The sequence below is a fragment of the Carcharhinus amblyrhynchos genome, chromosome 22 (genome assembly GCF_965287045.1).
Source record: "Carcharhinus amblyrhynchos chromosome 22, sCarAmb.v2.hapA, whole genome shotgun sequence".
NCBI classification, from domain to species: domain Eukaryota; kingdom Metazoa; phylum Chordata; class Chondrichthyes; order Carcharhiniformes; family Carcharhinidae; genus Carcharhinus; species Carcharhinus amblyrhynchos.
In genome coordinates, this window is record NC_137345.1 from 34,502,547 (window position 1) to 34,524,134 (window position 21,588).

Below are 21,588 nucleotides of genomic sequence, written 5' to 3' on the forward strand. Positions count from 1 at the left end.
TGCAGTGCTGGAGAAAGAGGATATTCCAAATGGGTTAAGGACACAATCTATTTAACCAGAGCTAAGAAACAAGAAAGATGCAATTACATTGCTTGGTGTAGTCTATTAACCATCAACTAATGGGTAGGATGTAGAGGAACAAATTTGCAAGCAAATTACAGAGAGGTGCACGAATTAGAAGTTTTAATGGGGACTTTAATTACCTTATTATAAACTTGAATAGTAGAAACGTAAAGGGCAGAGAAGGTTCAAAATTCCTGGAGTGTGAGCGGGAAAACTTTCCATAGCAGTATGTTTCCAGTCCAAGGAGAAAGGAAACACTACCAGACCTGATTCTTTGAAATGAGGTGGGCATAAATTCATTAGAACTGTCAAGAGGAGCTATCAAGGCATTTCCTACCCTTCGACTAATTGTGAGGAAATACTGCCTGCATTGCTTAAGAAAGAAATTGTGCTTGCTATTTCATTAAGTTGACATTAGGCTATCATTTGCAACATTTTGTTATCACAGCAGGGTGCCTGTCATTACGGTTCCAAGTGATTATAAACTCTTTGAAGTGAGACAGTGAATTCCATTGCTTGTTTTTATTAAGGATTAAATGTAGCAAATGGATTTTTATCAGAGTTTTTTTGGAAAATGGTGAATTTCTGATAAGAGATATGTTTAAATCCCAGCATGGCCTTGAAGTCTGCCCATGGTGGGTACTATGCGAGTTAGCATGGTAAATGTAAGGATGGTGAGTAGAGGAGGCATGTGTTGGCACTAAGCTTGCATAGGAGCTCTAAAAGGCCATAGGGGCATTGGTGAGGAGCATGGATTAACATGTTGGGACATGGGCAGTGACAGGCTTGAGGGCTGAAGGACTGTTTTATGTTTTGCTTTTATTTGAAACCTTGACACAGTGCAGCAATGCAAGCCTTGCTTCTAGCCCACCCCCTCACTGTTTCTGGAGTCACCCTCCATGATTCTGAGAACCCTGACCTCTCCCCTAGACTGAAAATCAGAACATCTTGGTCATGCCTTTCTGGTTTGGTTTGCAAAGCAGGGAATTGTTCCAACTCTACCAGAGTGTAAGTTCAGGCTAAAGTATCAGATGGGGAATGATGAATACTGGGAGTAGGATAGTCCTCAGCAACGTAGTGTCTGGCAGTAAGGTGACACAATCTAAAAGGTTGAGAAGCAGTTAGACTACTTGAATACAGGAGTAGGAGGAGGATCAAAGATAGTGCTGGTGAGAGAGGAAGCATGATCCATAGGTGGCAAGATCTTTCTTGAAACCTGGCTGTTTGATGAGGTCTGGAGAGTGTTTAATGTACATCAAGCTTTAAACATACCTGGGGTGCTGTTGCATGGAGAGAACTACGAAAGTCTAGCTGGAAAAGGTTGTTTTTAGATCTCCTGCCGGTTGGAATTTACTGTATGTGCTCAGAAGGGAAGTTTTAATTTCAGCTCAGTCTGCAAACTCTATTCTATTTTCACCCAAGAAAGGGTGAATTAAGGTGGGAAGCAGGAGCCGCTGAGGCCCTGCTGCAAACTGCAAGCTGTTACTTCTATTTCTGGATTGCTTTTTTTTTGCAGCTAGAGCCCATTGAAAGGCATGTTGGGACTTGCTGTTTAGCTTGGAACCGTGTTGCCATTTTTTCACTCAGTCAAGTGTAAATTGATTTAAAGTGAAAGGCAGCCCAGGGAATAACTCCTGCGTGATTTAAAAACTGCAACTATCAAATCAACCTCAGTACACTGTGCTGTTTCTTTCTTCACCCAACCAGGGGTGAATTAAAGCGAGGGAGAAGAGTTGCAACTTGCAGCTCGGCTGGGAATCCTTTACTGCTCTTGTTCGCCTAGCTAAGGATGAAGTAAGGTGAAGACTAAACCATGTAAGAACTCTGGTAGATCGAAAAGCAAGACAGCTTGATATGTGGACCAAGAAATAGCACTCCAGGTTGGAGGAAATGGGTAAGCCCATGGGTGCTGTCACTGGCAAAATGGCAGGAGGCAAGCCAAAATCGAAGAGTGGGACCACAGGGGCAGAGGGGACGACGCTCTCCTGGAGGATCCCTGAACAGAGCATGCAGTGCAAAAGGATAGGGGAAGCTATTATGGAGATTGGACAGTAAATTGGACCAGTGGGCCACTGATTGCAGGCCAAGGTAGAAGAGCTGCAAGAGGAGCTCGGATCCTGTGTTAAATCTCTCCAAAGTGTCACTGTTGCCCATGAGAACCGCTTGAAGGAGCTTGAGGACTCAGAGGCATTTAGTGGAAATACTACATCCGAACTGAAGAGCCAAGTTACTCATTTGACATCGGAGGTTAAATCCCTAAGGGAGAAATGTGATGAGACGGAAGGATGCCAAAAACGAAATAACATCTTTCTGAAAAGCCTTCCAGAGGGAATCGAGGGTCCAAATATCACACACTTGTGTTGCCCAATAATTGAAGAATGTGCTGGAACTTAAGGATGAGCCACTTCTGGATCGCACACATGGGGTGTAATGGGCAAAGCCCAGACCAGGAGAAGCCCCTCGGCCCATTATTGTACCAGTATATTACAGCTCAGCATGAGACAGAATGCTGCACTAAGCAACACAGGCTACTGCATTGAGGTCATGATGTGGAGATGCCAGCGTTGGACTGGGGTAAACACAATAAGAAGTCTCACAACACCAGGTTAAAGTCCAACCAGTTTATTTGATAGTAAACCCACAAGCTTTTGGGGTTTGTCCCTTCGTCAGGTGACGCTCCACTCTCCACTCACCTGAAGAAAGTGCAAACCCCGAAAGCTTGTGGGTTTACTATCAAATAAACTGGTTGGACTTCAACCTGGTGTTGTGAGACTTCTTACTGTGTCTACCACACTGAGGTACCAGGAAACAAGCTGTTGATATTTCCAGATTTTACCCCGGCGGAGGCAAGGAGAAGGGCAGTCTTCACTGATGCCAGACGACTTCTGTGTGACTGTCCTGGGTCAGGTTTGGGCTTCACTTTCTGTCCTGCTTGAGGCTTACTCTCAACAATGGAACTGATCTCAAGTTCACAGATCTGGCATCGGCGATGAAGTTTGTGGAGCAGACTTTTAAATCGTGTGACCGCTTAGCAGATGTAAACTTTTATTTGTATTTCATGAATCTGCGTGCTATACTTGGATCAAATTGTCGGGCAGGAAAGTATAGTGAGTTTTACGACTGTTAAGTGTTAAATGTTTGGTATTTCTACAGACCTTTTCAGATTATAGCACCTGTGACCGCGATGGGAATGGAGGTGGACATCGTGTCCCATGCAGTGTGCTGTGAAGGTGCCATGATAAGGAGGTGTTGGAAGCGCAGACACCCTATTTGGGAGGGTGCATGAGGTGGAGGGCGGAGGGTGGGTAGATGGGGATGCTGTGTTTGTGGGTTTGGTTTGTGTGGGTGTTCTCTGTCTTCTTTGCTATATCTGTTTTTCTCCATGGATGTGGTTTGGCATCCAGTGATGTCAGCAGTTGCAGGGGAGTTTCCCCAGTGAGGAGGGATACCAGGCCACTGTTAGGGATGTGGGATGCTAGCTAGGAGGCCCTTAGGGTCCAACCTCGGAGCAATCAAGTTCACTTAGCTGGAATATCATTCACAAGTCCTTACCCTTGTTAGCAGCCAATGTCATTTCTGATTCAAATGGCCTATTGTCACAGGTAAATTATATGGGACGTCCTGGTGTTAGCCAATGTGTATGCCCCAAACTGGGACTGTGAAAATTTTTTCCAATTGTTTTTCACACTACTTCCAGATTTGAATTCACATCCATTGATACTGAGTGGAGATTTCAACTGTTGGTTGAATCTGCCCTGGACTGCTCCTCACCCAGGACTGCTGTATCTTCCAAGTTGACAGAAATTATTAAATCATTTCTCACAGAACACATGGTGTCAGATCCACGGGCGTTTCTTAACGCAACTAGTAGGGAATTTTTTTTTTCACCTGTCCACCGAACGTGTTCACAGAAAGATTAGTTTTTGGTAAATAATAAGTTGCTCCTGGCCGTGTGCTCATGCTCCTATGAAACCATTGTAATCATGGACCATATTCCCTTGGACTTGGTAGTGGAGAGGAGGGTGGGCCCCTGTATACCTTGGCATATTAATACTTGTATGCTCTCTGATGAATTTGTTAGATTTCTGTTAACCCAAATTGATGATTTCTTAGAGTTTCGGCAGCTACATTATGGGAGACATTGAAGGCTTATTTAAGAGTCCAGATCATATCTTATTCAGTGCATAAGGCAAAGCACAGAGGTCGGAGGTTATCGGAACTGCTGGGGTGTATTACCCAAGCTGATGCACGTAAGTTCTGGGCTCATTCCCAGAGCTATATAAGAAATGTTTACTACTGCAGACTGAGTGTGAGACCTTGTCCTCCCGTCAAGTGGAAGGGATGCTGTTCAAATCTTAAGTATACACACTACGAGCGTGGGGAAAAGGCAAGCAAGTTACTAGCTCATCAGCTGTGCCAGTTCTCCACCAGAAGTCTAATACCACAAATGCAAGCTCCAAATGGCATCTCTGCTGGTCCACAGCGAATAAATGAACTGTTTAGGAACTTTTACTCAACCCTCTGTACTGTGTACTGCCTCTGAGTCAGACTTTCAGTAGTTCTACGGGGCACTGAATCGCCCTGTGGCGGACAGGGGAGAGGCTGCAGCACTGGAGAAACCAATCAACTTTGAAGAATTTGTTAGGGTGGCCAGAACTATGCCAAGTGGGAAATGTTTGGGATCAGATGGTGACCCCATCAATTCTACAAAAAATTTATGGATAGGTTGGCTGCCCTGCTACTGTGCATGTTCAACGAATCATATGAGAATCGCTTTCTCCTGCAGACTTCGAGGCAAGCAACAATTTCGCTTACCCTTAAAAAGAATAAGGACACACAAATCTGTGGCTCTTATGCACCAATCTCATTGCTGAATGTGGACCTCAAAGTGACTCTAAGATTCTGGCTCTTCGCTTGGAGGACATTCTGCCCGCTATCATCTCACCTGACCGAACTGGGTTCATTAAAAATAGACATATGTACTCGAATATTCGGCAGCTGTTTAACATTATGTATACGCTGCCTTCTTCCAGTTACCAGAGATGTTAATCTTGCTGGACGCTGAAAAAGTGTTTGATCAGGTGGAATTGGATTATTTATTTTATGCTCTTGGGGGGTTCGGGTTCCTGGATCAAAATACTGTACTCTGCCCCCTAGCCTCATTCCAGACAAACAATGTGCATTCAGCTTTGTTCCCTTTGTCCTGGGGCACTAAACAAGGATGCCCCCCCTCTCTCCTGTTATTTGCCATTGCTATTGAATTTCTTGCTGTGGCTTTTCGCAACAGGAAACAAGTGGTGGGGATTAGTCAGGAGGGAATCAAGCGGAGAGCATTGTTGCCTGTGGATGACCTACTATTGTATGTCGGTGACCCGTCCAACTCGATTCCTGAAGTCTTATCTGTACTAGAGAGGTTTGGTCATGTTTCAGGATACAAGCTTAACTTGAACAAAGAACAACACAGCACAGGAAACAGGCCCTTTGGCCCGACGAGCCCGCACCGCCATTTTACATTATGAGTGCCCACATCTACCCATGACCTTTGTCTGTGCCTATTGGGGAAGTTTGAGGGAAGACTAATTTAGGGACAATTTGTTACACCAATCAGCCTTAGAGCACGTTTTTGGGATGTGGGAGCAAACCAGAGCACCCGGAGAAAACCCACGCAGTCACAGGGAGAATGTGCAACCTCCCGCAGACACCGGCCCAAATCCATGTATCTGCACAGCAGTGATAGTCACTGAGCTGTCATGTTGCCCATCAGATGGTCCAGTTTAAGCGCACACTAACGACGTGAAGCACTAGGCAACTCTCGAAGCAACATCCAAGAGTAGCCCTCGCACGACCCACCACATGTATGCCCTTGTTGGTCAACAAGGCGGACTGAATCAGCTGTGAAGTAAAAGAAAAGACATCAATAGACATGCAAAACTTAGACATTTACGGAATCCCCAGAAGCGCAAAAATAAAGCAAGTGAGCCATGAAATATGTTGGAAGGTCCATAGGAATCAGTTGATTCCCAGGGACGTCCCAAAGCTCTTGATCTTGATTTAGAAAAGTCTCCTATATCCCTCCATCTCTAGTCCGTTCATGTACCTGTCTAAGTAAGTCTTAAACAACCCTAGCGTGCCTGCCTCCACCACTCTACTTGGCGGTGCGTTCCAGGCCCCCACCACCCTCTGTGTGAAAAACCTTCCTCTAACATCCGAGTTATACCTCGGCCCCCTCACCCTAAGTCCATGGCCCCTTGTAATTATCGTATCCAACCTAGGAAAAAGCTTACCCCTGTTCACTTTATCTATACCCTTCATAATCTTATACACCTGTATTAGATCTCCCCTCATTCTCCGCCTTTCTAAGGAGAACAGCCCCAGTTTGCCCAATCTTTCCTCGTAGCTCAGACCTTCCATACCAGGCAACATCCTGGTAAACCTCTGCACTCTCTCCAGGGTCTCCACGTCCTTCCGGCAGTAAGGCAACCAGAACTGGACGCAGTACTCCAAATGCGGGTGAACCAACGTTCTATACAACTGCAACATTATACGCCAGCTTTTATACTCTATACCCCTCCCTATAAAGGCAAGCATACCATAGGCCTTCTTCGTCACCTTCTCCACCTGTACTGCCACCTTCAAGGACTTGTGTACTTGCACCCCCAGGTCCCTCTGCGTTTCTATACTCTTAATAGGCCTACCATTTATCGTGTAACTCCCCCTCTACATTCTTTCTTCCAAAATGCATCATCTCGCATTTATCTGGATTAAACTCCATCTGCCATTTTTCTGCCCAGTATACTAGCCTATCTATATCCCGCTGTATTGCCTGACACTGCTGCTCACTATCAGCAAGTCGAGCCATCTTCGTATCATCTGCAAACTTGCTGATCACACCACTTACTCCCTCTTCCAAGTCATTTACGTATATTACAAATAACAAAGGTCCCAGTACTGAGCCCTGCGGCACACCACTAGTAACAGACCTCCAGCTAGAAAAGGACCCTTCCACTACTACTCTCTGTCTCCTATTACCAAGCCAGTTCTCAATCCATCTAGACACCTGTCCTTGTATCCCATAAGCCTTACCTTTTCCACCAACCTACCACGAGGGACTTTGTCAGACGCCTTACTGAAATCCATGTAGACGACATCCACGGCTCGTCCTTCGTCGACCATTTTTGTCACATCCTCAAAAAATTCTACCAGATTCGTAAGGCATTCCCCTTTACAAATCCATGCTGCCTATCACTAATCAAATTGCCACACTGTAAATGCTTATACATCCTATCCCTAAGAATCCTTTCCAACAACTTCCCTACCACTCATGTCAAACTCACCGACCTGTAATTACCCAGGTTATCCCTACTACCCTTTTTGAATAACGGTACCATGTTCGCTATCCTCCAGTCCTCTGGGACCTCACCCGTGTCCAAAGAAGAGATAAAGATTTGCATACTTGAATAAGAGTGAACTCCTTCCTTTGAATGCAGTGGCTCATACCCTCCCGCTCCGTACCCTCCCTTTCAAGATTGCCGTTTACTTACTTGGGACTGCAAATTTTGTGGGCTCTTTGGAGCTAACTTTATTCCAGAACAGGACTTCAAACGTTGGTTCATCCTCCTGTTGTCATTAGCGGGCCACATCAATGCAGTGAAGATGAACATACTCCCTAAGTTTTTATATCTCTTTCTGTGCATGCCGTGTTCATCCCCAAATCCTTTTTTCACAGACTTGATCGGCTCACTTCAAGCTTTGTCTGGAATAGGAAAAACCCACGAATGCGGAGGACAGTCTTGCAAAGTCTTAAACGGGAGGGGGGTGGGATTGCCCAATTCTCTATTTTATAATTGGGCAGTCAATATGAGAGCGGTAGTGTGTTGGCACAGAGAGAAGCAACAGGAGATCCCTTATTGGCTGCAGTTAGAATCCTCTTCCTGTGCTCTGGCTGCTTTGAATGTCATGATGTGGGTATGCCGGCGTTGGACTGGCGTAAACACAGTAAAAAGTCTGACAACACCAGGTTTTAGTCCAACCTATTTATTTGATAATATACTCACAAGCTTTCGAGGGGACTGCCTCTTCGTCAGGTGAATGGAGAGTTCTGGCCTCAGACAGAGCATATAAAGCACAGACAGTTTAGAGATTACTGATTAAAATGCGAATCCTTACACCTAACCTGCTGTTCAAGACCTGAAGTGGCTGATAATGTGAGTGGAAGGAGCACTGATCACAGTTTAAAGAGATGTGTATTGTCTCCAGACAGTACAATAAATGAGGTTTTGCAAACCTCACTTTTGCAAACACACATGAGGACGGTCTCAACAGGGATCTTGGGTTCATGTCGCACTATCTGTAACCCCCGTGACTTGCCTGGGTTTGCAAAACCTCACTTACTGTACTGTCTGGAGACAATACACATCTCTTTAAACTGTGATCAGTGCTCCTTCCACTCACATTATCAGCCACTTCAGGTCTTGAACAGCAGGTTAGGTGTAAGGATTCGCATTTTAATCAGTAATCTCTAAACTGTCTGTGCTTTATATGCTCTGTCTGAGGCCAGAACTCTCCATTCACCTGACGAAGAGGCAGTCCCCTCGAAAGCTTGTGAGTATATTATCAAATAAATAGGTTGGACTAAAACCTGGTGTTGTCAGACTTTTTACTGTGCTTTGAATGTTCCCAGTAAATTTTCCCACCTCCCAGTATACTAGGAATGCATTGTCAAGTCATCTCTTAAAATTTAGACGCAATATAGCCACCACTTTGGGTTTCAGGCCTGGTTGTTGGCCTCCCCAGTATCAGCTAGCCATTTTCTTCCCCCATCTGCTTTGGAAGGTGCCTTCAACTTGTGGGCCAAGCATGGAGTCAGAACATTCTGGACTTGTATGTAGATGGCATGTATGCATCATTCCAGCAGGTGGTGGGTAAGTTTGCTTTACCTGCAATGCACTTTTTCAGATATTTGCAAATTTGAGATTTTGTGCATAGGGCCGACCCCCAATTTCCGATGCTCCCACTTCATGCCTCCATTGAGATCATCTTAGTGTCTTCTGAAACTATGCATGATACCATTTATGTTCTTTATTCTCAAACTCTGTCCCAATAAAACTCTCTATCAGTGGTTAAATCTTTATGGGAACGAGATCTGGGAGTTGGGGTGGGGGGATAGTTCTCGGAAGAGGACTGGGATGTGGTACTGCATTGGCTACACTCATCCTCAATATGTGCCAAGCTGGGTATGATGTAATGTAAACTCCTTCACAGAGCATATTTAACTAAGGTTAGACTCTTTAGAATGTACCCAGGCACAAGCCCCATTTGTGAACAGTGCCAGCAAGTTCCTGCCACCCTCTTACAGATCACTGTACACCTACTGGACGTCAATATTTAAGACAATTATGGCAACGTTAGTTTGGGACATAAGTGCATCCCCCCAGGCTGCCCTGTTTGGGGTCATGCCTTTAAATCCGCTGCTGCCGAAATTCCAGGTGAATTCTACAGCTTTCACTATGCTCCTGACAAGATGACTAATCCTGTTAAGGTGGGAATCAGGTGCATTCTCGACATGCTCAGTGGGTGAAGGAGGTGGTAGAAACCATTAAGCTAGAGAAGATGAGGTGCATGCTCCATGGGTCCACTGCTAGGTTCTATAAGACGTGACAACCATTTATAGCGCATGTTGGGACACTGCAATTGGAGCTGGTTGAGTAGATACCCGATGGCTCCAGGGCACCCCGTGCCCTTTACCTGAGGACACTCGCCCAGCCTGCCAAGGTGTGGGGACCAGTACAATAACTTTTCTCTCTTCCTGCCCACTCTCTTTCTTCTCTCTCCTTCACTGTCTCTCTTTCTCTCTCTCTTTTCTCCACTTGTTAGTTTATAGCCTGGATTCTTTGGGCACTCAGTTGGTCCTCCAGCAGTGTTCCTCTGCCTTTTTGCTTTTATATTATCACCGTCATCCCCGGTGCAATTAGACGGGACTTGAGCGGGGTGGGTACGAAGAGCTTGTCCCCTGGTCACAGGGAGCTCCGAGCCCAGTCACGTTGGAATGTACAACCAAGCACTGTGTGGATCTGTATCTGACGTAATGGTTCCACAGGGACACTCGAGACCATTGAAGCTCCTGAGTGCTTGAGCACATGGCTGGGCACTGTGAAGTTGGCATGGTCAGATGGGCATTGCCAATGAGCTGGGGCAGTGCCAAAGGGGTGGAGCCTGAGGGATTTAAACATAGAAAATGGATGCAAGAGTAGGCCATTTGGCTGTTTGAGCCTGCACCACCATTCAGTATGATCATGGTTGACCATGCACTTTCAATATCCCACTCCTGCTTTCTCTCCATACCCCTTGATCCCTACAGCCACAAGGGCCACTTCAGCTTCTTCCTGAACATCCTCTTGAAACCATCATCACTCACCTGATGAAAGAGGAGCAGTCTGGAAGTTTGTGATTCCAAATAAATCTTTAACATGGTGTTGTGAGACTTCTTACCGTGCAAAAAAAAGGCACATTCTTTTGCCACTTTGCAAGGTAGAGGCTGAGCGCCAATGCTCAGCTATTTCCTCCTTCCTCCCCCTGGACCATGACCACATCACTGAACATCAAGCCATTATCTCCAACTCTGTTACTGACCTAATTTCCTCCAGATCCCCTCACCCAGTATCTAACCTCACAGTCTCCCAACCCCGAACTTTTACTTTCTTTCCAAAATCCACAAAAAGGACTGTCCTGGCATGCTCCTGTCCCACAGAACTTAATTCCTCTTGACTAAATCCTCACTCCTCTGGTCCATTTCCTCCCCACCTACATCTGGGATTCCTCTGATGCCCTGTGTCATATTGACAGCTTCCAGTTCACAGGCCCTAACCACCTTCTATTCACCATGGATATGCAATCTCTCAACACTTCCAACCCACACAGCAGGATAGCCTGAGAGCTCTTTGCATTTTTCTTGAAAAAGGGCCTGAACAATTCCATCCACCACCTGCTCTGAACTCATTTTATCTTTCAACAACTTCTTTAACTTCAACCCGCTTTCTCCAAATCAAAGGTGTAGCAATGGGTACTCACATGAGTCCTAGCAATTATGGGGTATGTGGAACAGTTCTTGTTCCAGGCCTACCCAGGTCCCCTCCCACAACTCCTTTACCAGTACATCGATTACTTTTTTGGTGCCACTTCATGATGCCATCTGGACCTGGAAAAATTCATCAACTTCACTTCCAGTTTCTACCCCTCCATCACCCGCATCCAATCCATCTCAGACTCTTCCCTTCCCTTCCTTGACCTTTCTGTCTCCATTTCCAGCAATAGACTATCTACCAATACCTATTCCAAGCCCACTGACTCCCATAGCTATCTGGACTGCAGCTCATTGCACCCTACATCCTGTAAGGATCCCTTTCTTTCAGCTCATTTGCCTCCGTCGCATTTGTTCCACCGATGCCACTTTCCAAAATGGTGCTTCTGCTATGTGCTCTTTCTTCCTCAAATATGATTTCCCACCTATAGTTGTCGACGGGCCCTTCAACTGCATGCAGTCCATCTCCTGTGCCACGATTCTCACCCCCTCCCCTCCCTCCCTCCCTCCCAGAACAACGCTAGAGTCCTCTTTATTCTCACGTTTCACCCCACCTGCTCCGCATGCAAAGCATAATCCTCCACCATTTTTGCCAACTCCATTGTGATGCCACCACCAAACACATCTTCCCATCAGTCCCTCCGTCAGCATTTCGCAGAAACCATTCCCTCTGGGATAACCTCATCCATTTTCCACCATACCCAACACCTCTCTCATCACCCATTGCACCTTCCCATACAATCACAGAAGGTGTAACACCTGCCCCTTTACTTCCATGCTTACCTTGCAAGGTCCAAAACACTCACTCCAGTTAAGCAGCACTCTATTTGCACCTTTTTCAATTGCATTTGCTGCTCCCAGTGTGGTGGTCTCTATATCGGAGAGACCAAACGTAGACTCGGTGATTGCTTTGCTGAGCACCTTTGGTCTATGCGCAGTCAGAACCTGAACTTCCTGTTGTTTGACATTTTACTCACGATCTTGCTCCCATGCCCACATTTCTGTCTGCTGCAATGTTACAGTGAAGCTCAAGGTAAACTGGAGGAACAGCATTTCATTTTCCAGCTAAGCACATAATAGCCTTCCGGTCGCGACATCAAATTTAACAACTTCATATGATTAGCTCTACTCTACCTCAATCCCTTTGTTTTCATTTCATTTCGTTTTTAACTGTTTTCTACTTTTTCTTGAATGTCTTTCTTTTTCCCCTATTTTATCCCCTTTTCCTTACGTTTTCTCCCCTTTTGCTTCCCCTTTCCCCTTTTTATTCCATTTTACATCTCTCCCATCCATCCCCTGCCTCCCCCCACATCTTCATCTGTCACAGTTTACCCTCTGATTTCAGGTTCTCTGCCATTTGGCCAGTCACACCTTTTATTTTCTCTATAGACTGCCATTAGAAGCCTTTCCCCTTGTTTTTTATAGCTATGACTCCACTTGCATTTCCTCATCCTGCAGTATAAATATCTCCCACTTTGTACTCGAAATGTAAGCTCATTGCTGTCCTTATAGATGCTGCCAGACCTACTGAGATTTTCCAGCATTTTTTTTTGGTTTCACATTAAGTTGATCTGTCTCTACACCCTAGCTCTGACTGTGATACAATATTCTGCACTCTCTCCTTTCCTCCTTTATGTACAGTATGGTTTGTCTTTATAGCACACAAGAAACAATGCTTTTCAATTCTGTGACAATAAATCAAAGCAAATCTTATAAAGTTTTTTTGTGCTTTTCAAAATGGACAATTGCTGAGCTGACATACTGATAATCAGAAGTTTCAAAGTTAACAAACGCCAACTCCTCAGATAACTCCTGGCATAGCATTAGCATTCCAGCCCAGCCAACATAGTGGCCCAGTAGTATGTAGGTCTGCTCTGGCCAACTTTGAACAAGGACAGCCTTTGTAGATCCTAATCTCCAACAATGATGCTAATGGACTAAGCATTAAATGTAGTTTCAGCAAGAGAGCTTAATTTAACAATTTGAAACCAATGTGTCCAAGAACAAAAGGAATACTGACTCTAATTAAGCGGCTCAAGATTATGGCCATGGGAATATGCCTCCACTGTCCTACATTGAGGAAGAGTGATGGGAGTTATATCACAGCTGTACTGTAATGCTGTTTAATGGAACTGAACTCTAGCAATTACTGTTCAACCTCCAACAAGAGGTCAACAACAGAACTCCAGTCGTCAGCCTGTGCACCTTACTGTCAAGCTGGTGGTAGCAGAATGAACTCTGGCCCTCATCAGAAGTTACAACCTGCTGGAACTCAGAATAAAACAAAATAGCTTTCTGTTTACGGATGGCTCATGGGCGGGCTATCAGGACAGTTTAAATTGAGCCCTCTCCTGAATGTGACAATGATATTTTAATTATATTGTTAAGATACACAGGTTAAGGGCATTGTTTACTTTGATCACATTTAAATAGGAAACAGCTGGGATGCAGTGAATTAAAGGAGAACCATGAGACTGAATAAAGCCAGTAAACTCTCAGTGAAGATCTGTGCTAGATTTTGACTTAAATTATCTTGAATTCTGTTAACAAGCACTGGTTAGACATAAGGAAAAATAAAGTATGGGAAATGTTGGCAGCCTTAACAGTGCATAAATCTCAGGTCCAGATGAATTGTGCCCTAGGCTGCTGTGGGAGGCGATTACAGGCCTCTGACCCAAATTTTCAATTCCTCTCTGGCCATGGGGATGACTAGAGAACAAGTAATGTGGTTCAAAATAAAAGCAAATTACTGCAGATGCTGGAATCTGAAACCAAAAGAGAAAATGTTAGAAAATCTCAGCAGGTCTGGCAGCATCTGTAAGGAGAGAAAAGAGCTGACATTATAAATCTAGATGACCCTTCGTCAGAGCTAATGTGGTTCCGCTATTTAAGAAGTATTGTAGAAATAAACCAGGGAACTACAGATCAGTGAGTCTTACGTCAGTGTTAGGGAAACTATTGGCGAAATGTTTGAAGGAGAGCATCTATCTCCACTCAGAGATGCAAGGCTTGATCAGGGATAGTCAGCATAGCTTTGTCAGAGGAAGGTCATGCCTAACAAATTTGATTGAATTTTTCGAGGAAGTGACCATGTGTGTAAGTAAGTGTAGTGCAGTCAATGTTGTTTATATGGATTTCAGCAAAGCTTTTGACAAGCCTTTGACTTGTAAAGAAGGTAAATGCATATGGGTAATTTGATAAAGTAAACAAAGAACAAAGAAAATTACAGCGCAATAACAGGCCCTTCAGTCCTCTAAGCCTGCACTGACCATGCTGCCCAACTAAACTAAAACCCCCTACCCTTCTGGGGACCATATCCCTCTGTTCCCATCCATTTCAGGTATTTGTCAAGATGCCCCTAAAAGTCACTACTGTATCTGCTTCCACTACCTCCCCCGGCAACGAGTTCCAGGCAGCCACCACCCTTTGTGTAAAAAATCTGCCTTGTACATCCCCTTTATACCTTAAACCTGTGCCCCCTAGTAATTGACTCTTCCATTCTGGGAAGAAGCTTCTGACAATCCACTCTGTCCATGCTTCTCATAATCTTGTAGACTTCTATCAGGTTGCCCTTCAACCACATCATTCCAGTGAGAACAAACCAAGTTTCGTCAACTTCTCCTGATAGCTAATGCCGCCCATACTTCCTAGTAAATCTTTTCTGTACCCTCTCCAAAGCCTCCATATTCTTCTAGTAGTGTGGTGACCAGAATTGAACACTATATTCCAAGTGCAGCCTAACTAAGGTTCTATAAAGCTTCAACATGACTTGCCAATTTTTAAACTCAGTGCCCCAGCCAATGAAGGCAAGCATGCCATATGCCTTCTTGACTACCTTCTCCACCTGCATTGCCACTTCCAGTGACCTATATACCTGTACACCGAGATCCCTTTGCCTATCAGTACTCTTAAGAGTTCTGCCATTTACTGTGTATTCCCTATTTGTATTAGAATTATTTGTATTAGGTTGTATTAGTGGATTCCAAATTGCCCCAGTTGTAGGAGGTGATGATAGAAGGCTACTTTAGTGACTGGAAGCCAGTGTCCAGTGGCATACCACAGGGTTCATAGAATCCCTACAGTACAGAAGGAGACCATTCGGCCCATCAAGTCTGCACCGACCACAATCCCACCCAGGCTCTACCCCCATATCCCCACATATTTACCCGCTAGTCCCTCTAACCTATGCAAGTCAGGACACTAAGGGGCAATTTTAGCATGACCAATCAACCTAACCAGTACATCTTTGGATTGTGGGAGGAAACCGGAGCACCTGGAACAAACCCACACAGACACAAAGAGAATGTGCAAACTCCATACAGACAGTGACCCAAGCCGGGAATTGACCCCAGGTCCCTGGAGCCGTGAAGCAGCAGTGCTAAGCACTGTGCTACCGTTCTGCCCAAACTGTGCTACCATGCTGTTCGATGTTGGGTCCACTGTTATTTTTCATTTATATGAACAATGTGGATGACTTTGTGGGGGATAGGATTAGTAAGTTTGCGAATGACACAAAGATTGACCAGGTGGTTAACAGTGAGGCTGGGTATACAAGAAGATATAGGCGGAATGGTCCAATGGGCAGATAAGTGGCAGATGGAATTTAACCCCTGAGCTACCTGAGAGCATGATAGAGGCAGGTTGCCTCACATCCTTTAAAAAGTACTTGGATGAGCGCTTGATGCGTCATAGCACTCAGGGCTATGGTCCAAATGCTGGCAGATGTGATTAGATAGAAGTTCAGGTAATTTTAATGTGTCGGTGCAGACTTGATGGGCCGAAGGCCCTCTTTCTGCACTGTATGATTCTATGACACAACATCAAAAACATCTGATCCTACCATAGTGAGGAAGGCATTTACTTTATCCTCATCATTCATTTGATTCAGTTTCAACTATATGTGAAGCCTTTGTTTATCATGGCTCCAGACCTCTTTGTTAGGGTTGAATTCTCCCATTGTACTCAAATATGCCTTTTCATTCGTTCAGATGTATAATGTGATGACTCACTAAAAAATGGAGAGTTGGGGGAGTATAAACCAATTGTAAGCAAATCTATAACTTGAAGTAAAATCAGTGAATGCTGAGAAATGGATGGGGTCATCCAGAGTAATTAGCGCAGACGTGCAAAAGGAAAGTTTGCTTGATAAATGAGAATATTTTGATCAATTGAGGAGACAGTGTAGGATGTTTGGTATTAATGAATTTTTTGAAAGCATTTGATAAGGTATTTTGTCATAAACAATAGGAGAAATAAAGTAATATTGAGTCTGTACACATAGTGGGAAGAAGGGTTTTCTCATAGAGATTCCTTAGGGTTCAGTGCATAATTCATAAAAGGTCAGCAAGGTAAACACCTAAAGACCACTCGAATCTTGAGTTTTGTAAACCTGCACGGAGTATGTGTAGAAAAGTAGAAATGAGTCTTGCATAAAATGTTAATTTGACTGGACTTTGGTAACTTAATTTCACAAGCAATGGGTCCCCCATTATAGAAAATACATTAGAGACATAATGCGCCTTCCTCCAGGATGATATCATGAGTGGGAAAACTAATTACAAATATATTGGATATACTCTGAGTGAGGCCTTCGGAGAGGGGCAGTGAGGGGAGAGTAAAAGGAGTTGAGTAGAAAGATCAGGGAGGGAAGTGGTGAATGAGAGAGAGGCAACAAGCAGGAGAGTGGGGAGCTGGAAAGGCATGTTGATTGGGGAGAGTTTGGAAGCAGGATGGATGGTTAGGGATGGAATTGATTAGTAGGAGAGGAGGGAAGTGGGAGGGAGGATATCACCTCCCTGCTCAGCAATAATCTGCTTAGTGACATCCCATTTGGTTTTCGCCAGGATCACTCAGTTCCTGACCTCATGGTAGCCTTGGTTCAAACATGGACAAAAGAGCTGAATTCCAGAGGTGAGATGAGATTGACAGCCCTTGACATCATGGCTGCATTCAACCGAACGTGGCAGCAAGGAGCCCTAGCAAAACTGGAATCAATGGCTATCATGGGGCAAACACTCCATTTGTCATACTTGGCTCATAGGAAGATGGTTGTGGAGAGTCACTTATCTCAGCTGTAGGACATCTCTGCAGGAGTCGCTCAGAGTAGCAACAATCTTCAGCTGCTTCAGCAATGACTTTCCTTCTGTCATAAGACCAGAAGTAGGGATGTTCACCGATGATTGCACAATGTTCAGCACCATTCGTGACTCCTCAGCTGTTAAAGCAGTCCATATTCAAATGCAACAAGATCTGGACAACATCCAGGCTTGGGCTGACAAGTGGCAGGTAACATTCATGCCACACACATGACCATCGCAAATCAGAGACACTCTACCAACATCTCTTCACATTCAATGGTGTTACCATCACTGAATCCCCCACTGTCAATATCCTTGGGGTTACCATTAACCAGAAACTCAACTGGACTCACCAAATAAACACAGTGGTTACAAGAGCAGGTTTGGAATACTGCAGCGAAAAGCTCACCTCCTGACTTCCCAAAGCTTACCCATCATCTAGAAGGCACAAGTCAGGACAAGATGGAATACTCCAGATTTGCCAGGATGGGTGGAGCTCCAACAACACTCAGGAAGCTTGACACCATCCAGGACAAAACAGCCCAATTGATTGGCACCACATTAACAAATACAGCGATGCTATATAGCAGCAGTGTATACTGTTTACAAGATGCAGTGCAGCAATTCACCAAATATCCTTAGATCCAAAGCACTCCAAACCCACAACCACTTCCGTCTAGAAGGACAAAGCAGCAGATACATGGGAACACCACCATCTGCAAGTTCGCTCCAAGCCACTCACCATCCTGACTTGCTGGGTCAAAATCCTGGAATTCCCTCCCTAAAGACATTGTAGGCCAAGCCACGGCACATGGATTGCAGCAATTCAAGAAGGCAGCTCGCCACCACCTTCTCAAGGGCAACTATGGATGGGCAATAAATACAGGCCAGTCGTGACGCCCATATCTCACAAATGAATAAAAAAAGGGTCAGTGAGCCAGAGAGTAGGCAAGTGGGACGGGCAACGAGTAGGTGGCTCCTTTCCAAAATGGCACCAGTCAGGTCACACAACTACCCTAGCCTGCCACAATTGACATAAAAATAGAAATCCCAACTCTAAGCTCACGTAAGGGCCACATTATATCTGACATGTTAAAATGGGGTAGCTTAAAATTGGGACTTACTGTATCTCAGATCTAAATGAAAGAGAGGCTAAAACAGGTTTTTAAAACGAGAAGAGTTTGATCATCTTTCACTATTTCCTCTGGCCTAGTGATGTACAATTATCACAATAAGTTTAGGAAGCATTTCTTGCACAATATTGTTGAGAGTTTGGAATGCTTTACCATCATTGAATCCCTCATAGAAACATAGGAAAGAGGAGCAGGAGTGGCTCATTTGGCCCTTTGAACCTGTCCTGTCATTCATTATGATAATGGCTGATTATCCAACTCAGTAACCTGTTCCTGCTTTTTGCATGCGCCCCCCCTGCAATCTTTTGATCCCTTCAGTCGGATACATATTTGAAACAGAAGAAGGTGGAAGAGAGCAAATTAGTGGGATTAGTGAATTGGGGCTCTAATAAAGAGCCGGCAATAACATAGAATGTGCTGTTAAACTACTTTGGTTTCTGTGTGTTCTGTTCCACTTGTGTATCCATTGCCATATCATCAGTTTCCTTTCATTCAGTGCTGGTACCCAGGAAGAGGAGTCTACAATATGTTCTGTTTTCAAAAGGGAGATTCAAATTTTGGTGTTGGGCTGGCCGAAATACATGAAGTAAGTTTGATGGTGGGCATGCTGATTGCTATGATGTAGCTGATTAGTGTGAAGTCATCTTGTATCAGAATGTCATTAGAGATTACCTATTTTTTGATTTACAGGTGGCAACTTTCAATGAAGCCAGACTGAAAGAAATGGAATTATTTCGCTCCCTCCAAACAGCAAACTCCATTAAGTTCCTCTCTGATGCAGAGTGTATGGAAACAAAGGTGTGTGTTTGTAAGAAGGTTGCAACTGGCCCCATGCTTCAGTGTGAGCTTTGCAAAGACTGGTTCCACAGCAGTTGTGTCTCAACAGTGAATGCTCACCATGGGGAGCTGCCCTGGCTCTGCCCATTCTGTCTGCGATCAGAAAAACCATCGTTTGAACAAATCCTCCCACTTCTCTCGACACTACAAAAGATTCCTGTCAGGTTGTCAGAGGGTGAAGCACTAAATTATGTTTTTGAACGAGCTATGAACTGGCAACATCGGACAAAGCAGCTTCTTAGCAGAGATGAACTACGCTTGGCCCAAATAACCTCTCAAATAGCAATCCAGGCTTGCCGGGGAATCTCAAAACAAATGGCTGCCACTGAATTAGAAAAACGAGTAGCTGAAGGTAACTTGCAGGTAAGACTGACTAAAGCAAGTACTTTGGAGTTAGGCTATCCCCTTTCCTGAAAAGGACATTTATTCTGTATTATTCCTTTCAACACTAGTTCCTTTTTTAACTTGAAAAGTGAATTTTAAGGTTCTGCTTTCCCACTTGAAAAGAATCTTTATGCAGTTCTACCAAGTTTAATAATATTAGATCTTGTACACATTCCAATTCTGAATTTCTATAACCCAGTAACACAAGGCAACTCCTTGTTACTATCTCCGCCTATCACATGGGAGACTGGGGTCAATTCCCTGATGGGGAATTGAAAGCTTGCCCAATCATAAAGTGAATTTTTTGGCAAGACAGAGGCTGAGGGGTGACCTGATAGAGGTCTGTAAAATTATGAGAGGCATGGACAGGGTGGATAGTCGGGCTTTTTCCGAGGATGGAAGTGTGAATTACAATGCGGCGCAGGTTCACGGTAAGAAGCGGGGAAGTTTAAGGGAAATGTGAAAGCAATGTTTTTCACCCAGTGTGTGGTGGGTGCCTGAAACATGCTACCAGAAATGGAAGCAGGTACATTAGCAACATTTAAGAGGCATCTGGATAGGTATGTGAATAGGGAGAGAATACACGGTTACAGACCGAGTAAGGGTAAAAGGTTATTTCTTTAGTTAAGACATCATGATCAGCACAGGCTTGGAGAGCCAAAGGGCGTGTTCCAGTGCTGTTCTTTTCTTTGTTCTTTATTCTAGAAGTTGTAACTGAGAATTGCAGGTGAAGGGCCAAAGCTGATTGGCTGGTTTCCAAACTTGGATTTTAAAAGCCTGAAGACGCAGGAGGTGAGGAGCTCCATAGTTTGAGGTTCCTGAGGGAAAATAAAATGTGCAGTGAGTCTATATGTGAGGTCATGTTTACAGATGAGGAAGAACATTAAATTGAGCAGGATTGATAAAATATCAAAATGATAAAGATTGTGTGCAACAGAGGTGTTGCACGTTCTCCAGGTCAATGGTGGGCAACCTTTATGCAGCCTATCTAACTTCTGAGTGAGGCCCACGAGACTTTTTGTTCACCGTTGCCCATGCACAGGGTTGCCACATTCCACTGATTTCCATCCAGGTAATATTATTTCCTACCAGTATGACTGAAGTGATACATGCATTAAGCAAGAGCAAGGGAAGTGAGGTACATAATTGATTGAACACAACATTGAACGTAGGAGCTGGGCGTCCAAAGTATAATTTTTTTATTTTTACTATTTGACGATGACGATAGATGATATATGAATGATTAAGCATTTCCTGTAATTTGTTATGAAATATTCGGCATGTATTAAATTTATTTAATCTTATCCATAGTGTCATAGTTGGTGAACAAGCCTGCAATTTTGCAACCCACTGAGATGAAGGAGGCCACTCATACTGTCCACTCGTTAGCCTAGGTTGCCCATCAGTGCTACAGATAGTCATTAAGCTAAAGAAGTGACTATTTGAACGACAGAACATAACATACCAGATTACATCCTTTGCATGTTACGATGCTGTCGTCAGCAAACCTGGAAATCAAGTTGGAGGGGAATTTGGTCAGATAGTCATAGGTGTATAGGGGGCAGCACAGTGGTTAGGACCACTACCTCACAGTGCCAGAAACTCAGGTTCAATTCCCGGCTTGGGTGACTGTGTGAAGTTTGCACGTTTTCCCCGTGTCTGTGTGGGTTTCCTCCGGGCACTCCGGTTTCCTCCCACAGTCCAAAGATGTGCAGGTTAGGTGCATTAGCCATGTTAAATTCTTCCCCCAGTATTCCTGAACAGGCGGCAGAGTGTGGTGACTGGGCGATTTTCGCAATAACTTCTTTACAGTGTGAATGTAAGTCTACTTGTGACTAATGAATAAAAATAAGGAGCATGATAGGGGGCTGAGAACACAGCCTTGTGGGGCATCATGCTGAGGATGATCATGGAGGAGAAGGTGTTGCCTATGCTTATTGATTGTGCTCTGTGGGTTAAGAAGGTCAGGATCTAGTCGCAGAGCGGGGAGCCGAGGCCCAGGCCATGGAGTTTGGAG

The 21,588-nt window shown here is 44.5% G+C and overlaps 1 protein-coding gene across 1 annotated transcript in view; it reads left to right on the forward strand.

Moving 5' to 3' along the window:
- LOC145356777 (lysine-specific demethylase 5B-like) overlaps positions 1-21,588 on the forward strand; it is a 340,420-nt gene that overhangs the window by 283,432 nt on the left and 35,400 nt on the right. Inside the window, exons 23-24 of the mRNA XM_080209644.1 lie at positions 18,847-18,936; positions 19,041-19,550. Coding sequence (XP_080065770.1) covers positions 18,847-18,936; positions 19,041-19,550 — 600 coding nt within the window. The remainder of the gene's footprint in view (positions 1-18,846; positions 18,937-19,040; positions 19,551-21,588) is intronic.